Source organism: Corvus moneduloides, chromosome 21 (genome assembly GCF_009650955.1).
Source record: "Corvus moneduloides isolate bCorMon1 chromosome 21, bCorMon1.pri, whole genome shotgun sequence".
NCBI lineage: Eukaryota > Metazoa > Chordata > Aves > Passeriformes > Corvidae > Corvus > Corvus moneduloides.
The window spans coordinates 5,186,073-5,199,880 of record NC_045496.1 but is presented as its reverse complement, the minus strand read 5'-3'; the positions used below and the strand labels follow the sequence as shown (position 1 = coordinate 5,199,880).

General features: G+C 42.9%; 1 protein-coding gene across 1 annotated transcript in view; it reads right to left on the bottom strand.

Moving 5' to 3' along the window:
* The window catches only part of FNBP1 (formin binding protein 1), a 67,337-nt gene that overhangs the window by 30,171 nt on the left and 23,358 nt on the right, over positions 1-13,808 (bottom strand). Inside the window, 2 exon segments of the mRNA XM_032131081.1 lie at positions 10,026-10,130; positions 10,936-10,998. Coding sequence (XP_031986972.1) covers positions 10,026-10,130; positions 10,936-10,998 — 168 coding nt within the window.

Here is a 13,808-nt window from a genome sequence, read left to right as displayed (position 1 = left end):
TGTCCATGCTCATCTCATCCAGAAAAGTGCTCCCAAAAATGAATGACAGCCCAGGACCGGCAGCACCACCAACTTTGTAGGGAGCATAGAGGTAAGCTTTGGGTTCCCACTGCCACTGCAATCAGATCTGAGCACAGGGGAGAGATTCTATAGCTCTGAGAGAACACTCGAGGTAAAGGAGCGCAGCTCTGATAGACTGAACCAGGTAACAGCTCACTGGCAGCAGGTAAGGCTTATTACACGTGACCCTCTCTCTCAGCATCTATACAGAAGTGCCATTAAATACAATCAAAGCCAATCCTTTTCCCTTCCTTTAGCCAGCCTTGCTGGTGCATGGGGAAGGATGGAGAACAGTAGCTAACTGCAGAGCGGTATTAACTTGCAAAGTGCTGATTTCTGTGGCTTTCTTCAGTACTTTAAATAGTTTTTTAAAAATCAGGCCTCAGCAGCACACCCACCTTAGGTGAAAAACAAACTGTATTCAATGGCCATATGAGCTGGCAACACACACTGTGGCATCTCTCTCGAGGTAGCAGGAAGAGCACTAACATTGTTCCCTCAAGATGATTTTAACTACATTTCCTGCAGATTTTCTTCTTAACAACTGAGTTGCAAAACACCTGACTCTCAAATAACAACGAGTTAGTTCAGATAAATGACTCTGCCAGGAGCTCAGAGATGCAAGAAAGGAGATGCCAGGGTGGGACACTGATGCACTTGAATCTAACTTGACTGAAATATTTATGGGGGTATTTCTTTCCCCTTTAAAACAAAAGATGAGAAGAAAGTTAACCCTGCAAACCTTTGAAATAATTCGTATTAGAGAGGCATATTCAGTCTGAGCCTTCTTATCACCTGCTTGAAACCACCTGCAGTTTATCAATATGATGCAACTTCTGCAATCAGTGCAGAGTGGAATGAGACCAAAAAATTACAGACAAGGGAACTTATCCATAATCCTTGCAAACATGCAACACTAGTAAAGCTTTATATATTGATCTGAATTAAATCAGTCCTAATACATTATGCCTTTGAACAGGAAAATTGAACAGAGAAAGGGAATATGGACATCTTTATGATGGGCACTGTCAACCCTGAAAGTGTAAGAAAACTTTAGCAAACTGCTACACTTTACATGCAGGCTCTTAGAGAACTAAATACATTTATTTATATTGTCACATACACCTTCTCCCCCAAGCCTCCTTTGATAGGAAATGCAACTTGTGATGAAGTATAGGAGAAATTTTTAAAAACCAAGTACACTTTCTGCCATTTTGGTCTCCAATGCAGAAAAGAATGAGAATATTTTGCTGAGAACAATTTTCTGAGACACATTCCAGAAACAGCAAGAGGGTCAATAGACACACTGTCTTCTGGGTTTACACAGACAAAAAATGCAGCTCCTCAGGGCTGTTATAGTGGGAGTGATACGAATAACTGAAAAGGGCAGAAAAAAACTTTGGCTGCTATTCAGCTGGTCCACACTAAGTGGAACAGTTCAACTCCTCAGCAGTTGCTCTTGTCCAGAATGGCAGAGTTTCCAGTCAAAACTTCGGTGTCACTTTATTTCTTCTTTCTTTTCTCCCATTCTGCACCCCCTCTTTTCTTTCAAACTCAGACAGCATGTGAGATGCATCACTGCCAGGCCACTGCCTGCCAAAACAGATCTGTCTTTGGCAAATCTGAGATCAGACTAAAATGCAAACACCAAAAAATCACCCCTGCCCCCTCCACTCAACTACCCAATCCCTTCAAAATAGCTTAATGATAAAGGCAGACTGAGAAATACTTCACCAATTTCAGAAATGCTTTCAGATTTTTCAGCTCCAGGCTCTGGCCCTCCCTCCATGGCTGCTCTTCGACCACCGGGCACCGTCACCAGGGCACCCAGAGCCTCCTGGGAGCAGCAGCACTGGCAGCGTGTGCAGGATCATTAATAACAGTGGGCATCCTGCCACAGACTTCAAAACACGGCCAGGGCTCCAGGCTCAGATTTATACAGCCTCCAAATCAAGCTCCACTGTTTACTGTTTTACAATAACTACTTGGGTCTCTCTGAACTGGCAAGCGGAGAAAGGATTTGAAATTTGCTTTCCCAAAAGCAAAAAAAAAAAAAGGGTAGAATGGTGGGTGCAAAACAACAGCAGGGAAAGAAACGAAAAGAAAAATCCCTTTCTTTTAACACTTGAAGAGGTAGAGGAAAAATCTGAGACTCTGTGGATCCCTGAAATCCTTTGGCTGAGTAGAATACAGAAATGAGCAAACCACTGACAGAGGATGGAAAATCTTCCTCACCACATCTCAGGAATTGTTATCTAGTGCAGTCTCACTGCACACAATTCTGCCAGAATTCAGAAACTCACATTAACAAAAGATATCCCCAAAAACCACAGTCCTGCTGAAGCTCTAACAACAGAGATGGACTAAATTAATTAAGATCAGCACAGCAGCACCTCTCAGCACACTGCTCCAAGGCCCTAGGGAATAACTGTGCCTCAGATCCAAAAGTTTGTCTCCTTGCACTGCCATTGCCATGTCATGAACACTAAATAACCAAATTCTCTGGATGACTGAGCCATGAATCCCTGCAAACACGCAGGAGTTTTCCACATGGCTCGGAGATATGCAGTTCCACAAGGATATCTGGCAAGTCTAATTCATTATAAAAGAAGGATAATCTCTGTGGATGGAAGGTTATGAGGATTGGATGGAGGAGTGTCCCATTCCACTATAAAGGGGGAAGCCAGGAAGGATTCTTTTGATAGGTTTTTCTGATGAAAAATCAAGCACTAACATGCTAATATTACATCTGAAAACAGTTTATTGAAATAAAATAAAAAAACCAAACAAACAACAACAAAAAAAAAACCTAAGTATTCCTATTAAAGAAAAGGTGGGGGAAAGAACAGGAAAAAGGAGCAGAGAGAGAGAGAGAAGAAACAGAGGGGGAAAGAAACAGAAGGCCACCTCGTGGTGTTGTGGCTGGTTGCTTTTATGTGCCCCCAAAATTTTCCCCCAATTTGGCTTTGTGGGCCCGTCTTGGGTGGGCATTTTTTGTGGGCATCCAGGTACTTGTCTTCACCAGCAAGTGTGTGTGTGTGTGTGTGTGTGTGGAGGGGGTGCTCACAGTCTCATCTCTGCCCTGACTGGCTGCCAGGTGAGCCTTCTCTGGGCACAGGGCAACACAGTTTTTTATAAGAATTTTCTTCACCTGATTTGTGACATATGTTGAGGGATATATATTGGTCCCTCTCAAGGAGGTAACAAGAAAAGATGTATTTGGAGCACTGGCCGACAATGTTTAAATGATTTCTGTTTAGTTGTACTACATAAGCAATTAAACTCTGCTGTGTATAAATCTGGGTATTGAATATAAATAATGGAAATTATTTCTTGAATATAAATAATGGAAATTTCAGGACTGGGTAATAGATTGCTTAGCTCATACTTGGAATACTGGGCATGGTTCTAGTCCTCTCTCTCCAAGAAAGAATTTACAAACACAGCCAACACAGAAGGGACAGTCAGGGTTGAAAAAGTTACCAGTATGAATTTTGTAGCCTTGAAGACTGACTTGATGAGCAAAATACATGACTTTTGTCTCTTGGAGAGGTGAATTTGTCTGAGTGACCAGGGTGATGCTGATGCTGAGCTGCAGCAACAAGGGCTCTCCCAGCAGAGATAAAGTAATTGTCCCACTCTACTCAGCATTTGTCAGGCCATGCCTGGAATATTGTGTTCAGTGGTCCCCAGTTATCAAAAAAGAATACCTGAACAGACTGGAAAAGGTCCAGAAAGGCCACAAAGATGATCCAAGACAGGGAAGCTGTCATGTGAGGAAAGGCTGAGAGACACCTGGGTTAGGTCAGCCTTGAGAAAAGAAGGCTTAGGGTACCTTGTCACTGTGTTCCAGTATTTAAAGGGTGCCTACAGAGAAGATGGAGATTGTACAAGAAGTCACATGGAAAAGACAAGGGGTACTGGGTACAAGTTACCCCTGGGGAGATCCCAACTGGACACCAGGGGACAATTTTTCACAGTGAAAACAATGAGCCATTGGAATTATTTCCCCAGGGAAATGGTGGAATCCCCAACATGGGACACAATTCAGCTGAAAGGGTTCTGGGCCATCTTGTCTAGACTATGCTTTTGCCAAGGAACACTGGGCCAGACCATCCTTCAATTCCCTTCCAACCTGATATTCTACGATTCACTGAAACTGAACAGCTTACAAACTAAATTATCTAAATTCTCAGGCCTTACTTCTCACACAGGTGAAAAGATCTGTTCCAATGTTTTGACAGAAAAAGGATGACTATAAAGAAGCTTTCCAACTGTACAGCATGAACTAATTGCTTTGCATTAGCTTAGAACACCAGTTCTATTGCTCTGGTGATTCAAACTGCATTTGATTCTTAATTCAGAAGACGTTCTTAAGCCTCCCCTTCATACCCCCTTTCCTTCCCTTTAGCAATCACCTCCCAAAAGAGTTGTATTGTTACAAAACTCAGTTAAATTGCCATGTAGAGCACTGCTGCAGAGGAGCACTGCTAAGAGGAAATTTAGGTTCAGCTGGATTTCCTTGTCTTACACTAAAACTGGCTCATGATCTGCTCTTCGATCTCTTATCACCCAACACAGGGTATGTATAGGGTACATATGGAGATTTATTAAGTTCCCCAGACACTCCTGCTGGAGTCATTAACTCTCTATTGAGTAGAAATCGACCCTCTTAAATTAGTCATGATTCCAAAAGGGAAACAGCTGCTCTGCATGGAGCATCAGGGATGGCAGGTTGTAAACAAGGCTTACTCTTCCAGAAATGCAAATTGCTCTCCTGAGGGACTCCCTGTGTTCACACACTGCATCATCCTTTAGGAAGGAAGCAGTTCAGGAAGGAGACTGGGGTCTCATAACCCAGAGAAATAACATTAAATCACATTACCCAGCATTTGAATTGATGGGAAATCCGACACACATCACAAGCAAAGAGACAGAAATTTAGCCTGTTCCATCTGTGGAGCAAGAGAAGCAGCTGCCTACTCAACATACTAAAGACTCACCACCACACAGGGAAAATCTTCTGCAGCATCAAACTCTCCAACAAAAAATGCACAGGCCAGGCCCTCCTGCACCATGCTGAGGACTGGGCCTTGCACACCTCACCTGCATATTTCACCTTGATGCTGCTGCTGTATCTCTATAAATTTGCAGCAAAGAAGAGGAAAAGCAAAGCCTCTGGAACCACTCATTGCAGTATTAATAACACAAGCACTGTAAATCTTCCAACACCACCTTTGCATAGCACTAGATTTTCTAAAATGCTGGTACGCTCATTGTGCCAGTGTGTGCTTTGATGTGGACAGGAGAGGGAAAAGATACGAGTTGCACCATCACAGAGCAGATGACTTGGCATCTCCTGAAAAATTAGGCCTATGAAGTAGTTACAGTCTGCAGAAGGCAGATACCCACAACCTGGGGTTATAGTGAAGTTTACTGCTGACAGACTTTGGTGACAAAACCTCAGGGGATGTGGCAACAGCAGAGCCCTGAGTTGGAGATGTTCCTCCAGGTTAGTCTGGGGAGTGTTGGTGATTGCATCTGGCTCTGCTGTGACTCGACTGCTGAAACACCCACCTAAGATGTTTCCAGAGCCCAAAAATAGCTATTACACCCCTCACTGTAAGGATGTGTAAGCTCCCAGTGAAGGGATTTGTGTTCCACAGCACAGCAGAGCAGAGGCTGGAAAAGCAGTTACCACCTGACAGCACCACTGAGCACACAGGAAGATCAGCTAAACTCAGTTTCCAGTTAGCAGGATTTCTACACCTACGTTCTGTCAGACTTTGCCCGATTCAGCTCATGGCTACCCCAAGCCATGCTAAGTGTGTCTTCTGTGGATAAGGAGGGCGACAGACTCTGTACTTTGTGCAGAAATTCAGCACCCAGGTAACGTGGCACAAGAAAAGAGAAAATGAACCCTCAAATACAAAAGAGAAAATGAACCCTCAGTATCTCTCCACAGTTATATTTAGAGACTAGAAAACTAATATCATGGTGATATTGTATGTTAAGGCTTTATGCAAATCTGAAGCTATTCTGGGTCTCCAAAACATCCTGGATATTGCAGACATAACATGAATGTTGCTGAGCACTGGGGAAAGCTCCTAGAGATTTCAGTAAACTTGAGATCACTCCCATTTCCCTCAGTTTTTCTACTTCAAAACCAAAGGCAAATACATCTAAAGTTCCTAAGTATCTCAGCTTATTGCCTAAAGTCAACATATGACTGTGTTCCTCTTCAGCCAAGGGACAGATCCTGCCTGACACCAAGTACTTCAAATCACTCTCCTCCCCACAACTGCTGAGCAGATCAAGAGGCAAACCCTTCCCATGGTTGGCCTCAGCCACTTCCTCTTTAAAATCAGATTCTGAAAAGCCGACCTTGAAAAGAAACCCTTAGAAAAGCCAGTTGATTTTTTAATTTTAATACAAGAAGTCTGCAAAGGCACCACTGGGTACCACATTATCCCATAAAGATGTCAGCTTTTTAGTGATTGCAGCTCTGAAGAGAAGGCAGAAACAATAGAGCTCTGCCTTATATGTACAGTGGCTCCGTGCTGGCGACAGAGACCATTTCCCCAAATGGTCAAAAAATTGAAGCAGCTCCTCTGTGGTTTTTGAAAGAGAAGAGCTTTAAAGCACACAACCCACTGAGATCCAAATGAAATAAAGCTTTCAGTGATACCTACAAGGCTTTCTGGAAGCAGCATCAGCATGTTGCAGCATGTATTTAGTTTATAAGGATATTTTCACAGACAGTGAGCTTCCTGCCCTGGCTTTGCTACACTGCATTTTGTGGCGACACAAACATCTCTGCAAACTTTGGCTGCCGGTGGTTTAGAGGCTCAGTGCAAACAGGGAAGGGAGTTCAGGTGCCCTGCTCCACTCTCCCTCTATTCCTGCAGACTGTGATCATTGCAGAGACTGAACACAGCTTCTGCTCCATGTTCCTACTACCAAAAAAGGAGCTGAGAGGAAACGAAGCCAAACACTCCTCTCTCCAAGATCAGCTACCAGGCTTCTGGTTGGCAAGGTGATGGAGCCCATCCTGGTCACAGAAGAGGCAGAGAAGGGACGTGCCCTTCACGTACCTGGTCCTACAGATCAAATGTGGACCTTGGTACATGATGCCCAACTCCACATCCAGCCCTGCCTTTAAGCACACACCTGAGGCCCTTTGCCAAGCAGTCCTGGAGAAATAAGGAGGAAAGTGACCCTTATTCTGCTTCTCTGCCACTATTCTGGTTACTTAATGCTCCCACACTGTAATACCTTGGGCAGGGGATAAGTGCTGGTAGATGGCAGCTCTGGCACAGAATTTCCTGCTGCAGTTGTCAAAGGCTACAATGACTTGAAAGGATGAAGAGATGTGAACATTTTAGAGCCTCACACAGTTTAGCATTAGGGAACTGCACTGTATTCTCTTCTGACTGCATGTGTCATTGTGATCACTGCATAATTTTAATTCCATTAATGCCATCCACGCTATCATGTGTGATGCAAAAAATAGCTCCTGTGTCTGCTCATATTGGCAGGTACAAGCTGAAGCAGCTAAGGTGTCAATCTCAAGCCAAAGAAACGAGGGCAACCAGCCCCACTGCTTGAGGAGCACCTTGTCCTGCCAAAGGGAAGAGCTCTGACACAGCCAAACTGCCTGTTCTCCTGGCCAGGTGGATTTCTGGGAGCTTTTGGGAGTAGGAGTGCAGCAGCCAAGCCATAAGGGGCAAGAGAAATCAGAAGTGCTGCAGTAGAAAGAGGAGGGTAAAGTCATCCTACTGCTTCATTTGGAGCTGAGCAGCTCCTGCGTCCCCCTGGAGTGAGTCAGGGAGAGCAGCAGTGCTGTTGAAACAATATCCCATTCTGCACTGGGAGTTACGCAAGAGCCTCCCAGTCACACGGGCAGAGTGGAGCAAAGAAAGGGCATTATTCACAGTCTGACATGGATGAACCCAGTTTAACACATGCACTTGGAAAACACTGTTCTCTCTGTTCAGTAATATTATTTCACATTCCACTCATTTTGATAACCTTTTCCTTCTCCCATCTACTCTGTTGACTGCCTGGAAAGTGGAGTAATGCCTTCTCCTGAGAGCTGCCAACATGCATAACTAACAGATTTTTCTTTCAAGATACCACTGAGTCTCATTTTGCAATAAATAATTTACAAATTCATACAATAAAAAGCTAAAGGAATTTAAAAGGGAAGCCTCTCTGCTTCACTCGACAGGGAAAGAGCACCAGGGTAGGAAATTGCTTCCCAGAATTTACCTAACACGTTTAAATTGATATATCACCAATATGGCACCTTTTACTCTGACCAGAAAAGGCCAGCCTTAGAAAGGGATGTAGAAATAAGGAGTTTCAGTCCCCTATTTCAAACAGTAAGTCATGTCTTTGTATCCCTTTGACATGACCTCAGCTTTGGAACAAAATCTAGGGCAAGCCCTAATTTTATCTATGAAAGAAGTATTCTAAAATCACTTTATACAGATAAAGCAGAGATGATCCCTCTCTGTTAGAAAAACCCACATGTGGTTCCACATCTTTAACAATCTGTACAGGCATTCATCTGTCGAGTGCCCTGGCAAATCCAGAAGGCAACAAAGGATCAAATCTACATGGTGAATTTGCAACTAAGAGCCAAGCAAATTACAAGACCACAGAGGTATTTTGTCCTTTGATATGCAATAGCACTTGGGGGAAATTTTCTGAGTTTGTTTTTGATTTACTGTCCTAATTCCTAACAGCATCCTCGATGCTATCTGCCACGCAACGTCCTGATGCTCAGCATACCAGAAATGTGAGATCCCACAGAGGTAAAGGGAAATTTATATTTCATATCTTCACAGGACTGAAGTAACTGAAAATAGAATGAAGCAGACCTCTTGAGAAGCAAAACCTACATTTTACAAGGAGACCTCAGACTAGAAAGATTTCTTACCTATAATTCACTTTCTTTTCCTGTCCCTGCAACAAAACGTTCAGTATATTTTAAGCTTCAGCTTTTACATTTTCCTTTCTCTTTTGGTTGCCTTTTCAAAAGTTCTGGCTATTTTGTGCCTGTCTGACAAACTCCAGGAGGACAAAACTGTCCTTACACATTGTAATGTGGTGTTTCTGATCTACATTAGTGCATCTTCTGAGCAAATGTGTAACTCCAAAACCAGAAGCAATTTAAAACATTTTCTTCCTCTTCATTGCTTCCTTAAGTTACAGGTACTGGACTTGGACCAGTAAAATTTAAACTTTAAGCATCCTTCCACACATCCAATTTTGAATCAAACTGAAGAAAGAAAGTATTTCCAGACAGATGTGCTGAAGCAGGACTGGATATTTAAAATTAAGCATTAGTTCAACAACTTCACTGAGTGGGGATCATTGTAAAAAAAGCCACAAATGACTCTGCAACCAGCCAGCAACTGAGAAAATAAAAGCCTTGTGCCATCTGTGACAAGCATGGATTCCAGGATTCTGCATCACGTGGAAAGCTGTCCTGCTCTAAACCTACAACTATGAAAAACAATTCTGGTAATACTTCACTGCATCCAGTGACATTGGGAAATCTTTGAAGTGCTGCTCAAAGGGCAGGAAGCTTGGTTCTACCTGGATCACAGAGGGAATGAAAATGTGTGGAAAATGCAAGCAGCCCTCAGGGAGCCCTCACAAGCCTGACTGTCACAGAACCTGGGGTGTTAATTAAAACTGAGCTTGCATAAACTCCTTTAGAGCCATATCAGCTCTGTTAAACTCAGGTATCACCTACTAAAAAAACCAACTTGACTGTATCTGTTTAGAGTTTTTACATAAACAAAGGTTTCTGCGGAGATCTCCCTGTTTTTAATTAACCTACAGACTGACTGAAATAAGGCATTAAGCCTCAGGGCTTATCCTACCAGTAGGATTGAGGAAGTAAACCTATCACATCCATGTTTACAAACAGTCTCTCCACCCTCCAAGCTCACCTTTTCAACATCTGCTTTTGTCACGTTGATGTCAGCATCCATTTTCTCAAAATACTGCTGTGCTCGATCAGCTTCTTTGCAGTCACGTTCAAACCGCCTTTTACTCTGAAAAGAAAAACCAGAAACCCTCATTATGGAAAGCAAAAGATACCAAAATCTACCTAAAATTCATGCCTGTCACTAAAACAATCTGTTGTAACAACTGAAGGATTTTTAGGCTCTCTTGTTTACACTGGAATACATTTCAATATTAATGAACTTCCAAAAACTGAGTTACCAGAGACACATTTTCTCTTCCATTATCCAGGCTGCTCATATTTCAGTATTTTTCCCTTTTACGATCACTTCCACTCTTGAATCCCTCTCTTCCAACACTTAACCCCTTCATTTTTGTAAATTAACGAGGGAGTTACTAAGATGAACAAATTTGCAAGTAGGACTTTTGGTTACTGGTAGCCCCTTTCTATCCTCTCCTGTACTTACAGTCTCACCGTTCACTCATCGCATCAATGACAATTCCAATGTATTTGCTTTTGAGAAGCAGCACCTCACTCAAGAGACGGTCCTGCTCAATTTATTCACACATTATGAAGCTGTTCAGCTTTCAGTGGAGTATCTGAACAGGACCCTTAGGGACTCTGCAGTTTCAGCAATGCTTAGCACACTTTTCAAGTCATATCAAATGAAATGCTGCTCGTGATAGACAAAGAGCCCACAGAAGCCTAATGTTCTGTTAAAACAGACCTTTTCAGGACTATGACTGTATTTAAGACAGCAGAGTTTTAAAAATCCCATCTCTACAACTTTTATCCATATACCTTTCTTTTTCCAAAGAAAATGTTTGAAATCATCTCTTTGAAAACAATATATAAATGACTTAAAGGTCACGTCTGAGGAATTTGCCACTTACTGCTTCAAGTTGTTTCCAGCAAGTTTCAATGTGTTGTTGTGCCTTTCTGCCATCATGGAAGTGCTGTTTAGAAAAAGAAAAGAGAAAGAAAACATTTTGAACAACAAAAGAACAAACAGTCAAGTATGTTGAAGAAAAAACCCAAGCAGAAATCATTCTGACAGCTGTGTTCTGCAAGGCTGGCGAATTGAGCAGGTGTGTGATGACTATCTAATGTCTCAGCAGGCTGCAGATGGATATTTGCATCAATTATAGTGGTTAGTTTGACTAAGACTAATTAATCCCTTTAGCAATTCTACCTTGTATTGTTCACTGTATCTCATAATTATTGGTTTCTCGTATCATGAGATCTGAAGCACTTTTATCTGACGAGTATTTCTTTGGTGACAGACTGAACACTAGCTCTAAATTAAAATTTCTCTCTACATGGAATTTACCAAGACACACTTGATTGGCACACTCTAACAACTGATATTTGTCCTGATTTTCATTCAGACTCAACAAAAAACCCCTCTTCTTCCTAGTTACTGGCTGCGAGTGCAAGGCCAGCTGCTCCTTCCTCTCGAGAGGTTTTTGGTGCTGTGTGTCCCTCCAGAATCCCTCCTCTGTCACACGCTGGGGGTGAGTGTGTGTTCACAGGGTGAGGTGTAACAGAAGTTTTAAATTGAGATGTCAGCTAAACAACAGGGAACTCCTCTGCTGGCATACCTTTTGGAACAAGGCTCTTAACTGCAGTTGGTTTAAATAACAGTTCTTAGCCCTTACACAACGCTCTTTGTAAAAGAATCTAATATATATTAGATTTTTTCTCTCTGCAGAATCACTGAATGGTTTGGGTGGGAAGGGACTTCAAAGACCACCTTGTTCCAACCCCCTGCCATGGGCAGGGACACCTTCCAGTATCCCAGGCTGCTCCAAGTCCAGTCCAAGCTGGCTTGAACATTTCCAGGGATGGGGCAGCCACAGCTTCTCTGGACAAGCTGTTCTTCCATATGCCTGGCTTTCCCTCAGCATAAGCAATCCATTCCAGATCACTGTATAAGTCAGTGACCCAGCTCTAGACAGAAATGTGGATGCAGACCCAGCTGACTGCTACAACAGGTTACTCCCCTCCACAAACCACCTTGTAAAATAAATAATGAAGCAAACTGAAACAGGAAGAGAGAGGCCTTTCTTTTGGATTATTTACTGGCAATTACTTTTACTCAAATATAGGAATTGTGTTGCACAGTAAATGTGAAAAATAAAGGCCAGATATTGCCAGATAATCCCACTGTAATTCATGTGCTCTCACACCCAAGTGTAATCAGACTTCAGATATATCTTAAGGAACATGGTAACTGTGGTCTATTGGGGTAAAAAAAGCTCACACTCCAGACCATTAACCTGCTACAAAATGCCACAATTACAAAAATATGCCTGCAAGCACTTTATAACTGGCAGCTCCTTGGTTTCCTGCATCTTGCACTACAGCAAGTGGTACTTTCCTGTGTCAGGGGAGTGAAGGACATTTCAGAACTGCCATTCTGGCTCCTTTAGACATGACAGCAAAAAGCCCCAAAACTGCAATTCTCTATCACGCCATGTCCAATAGGCTCATTTAGCCTTAAAAATCACAGTAATGTTCAACTTGTCTGCAAGAACAGAACAACACATGGGCTATCCTGGGTGCTCTGGATGCTGTTACTTGTAGTCCCAAACACTGTCTACTAAAGAGGGATGCTCACCTAGAACTGAGCACAGGGACATTCCATGTGTCTGGATGGTGCTTATCTCCACATGAAAATCCTTAAAGCAGACGAGAGAGGCCCAGTGTCAGAAATGCTTTCAATCCTGGCATGCGCCACGCTCAGCTCTGGCTCTGCTCCTGCCCTCCGAGGAGGGAGTGCGTGTGGCCACTGGGCCATGGAAGGGGAAGCAGGGACAGCCTGGCACTGCTGGGACAGGAGAGACCTTCTCCAAACACCACATCACCACGCTGTGACATTAAAAAACCCCTGACATCAGTGTAAAACTGCTGGGTGGCAGGGAAAGGCTCCAAGTTGATTTTGGTTCCTTTTGTAGATCCCCGTGTCCTTTCAACTCTGCTTGTGACAGATGCTGCCTCTTCCCTGCCAGGGGCGCCTCGTTTCAGGCTTTTGTAATTCGAGTTTAGGAAAACAGTCCCAAGGAGCAACAAAAACAGTCCCAAGGAACAACTGTAATTTAACACAACATTTTTCAAAATTTTGCTAATGAGCATGAAATTCATGGAAGTCACAACAGTGAAGCTGGAAGTAAAATGACTCCAATATCTTCATGTTGCCTTCCCTGCTTCCACCAGCCCCCATTTGTGTGCTCTCCACTTCGCTTGTTCCGACTTGACTGGTGTAGGAAAGGACCTGATTTGGGAACAGCTGGCTTGTGTGAAACCCAATACTGTCAATGACCCATAAACCTCAGGAAAACAACAGGCCAGGTTCATTTAACAGAAGACAATTGTAGAGAGGAGCTGAGCTGAAGGATGAACTTGGAAACAAAAGCCTATCAGATAACAGGACTGCCCTTGGCATGTATTTTTAAACCTTTGTAGTTGAATAATGCAATTTTAACAAGCCATCCCTGTTCTTTCCAAATTTGTCTTCTCTGTAAAACAAACTACACGAGCTTCTGGAAGTACATACAAGAAGCATTGAGCCTGAGCAGTGTGACCACATCTAGTTCAGATTTTGCTCCATTTTGACTTTTTTTTTTTTAGAAACACTTTTACACACAAATGGAACACTGAGACGTAATATGGGCATTGCTGAAGATTACTAAATAGTGAAATATTAAATTGTGATAAAGACAGGTGCATCACATCTTGAAGAGTTCAGTGCAATACTGCCTTTTTT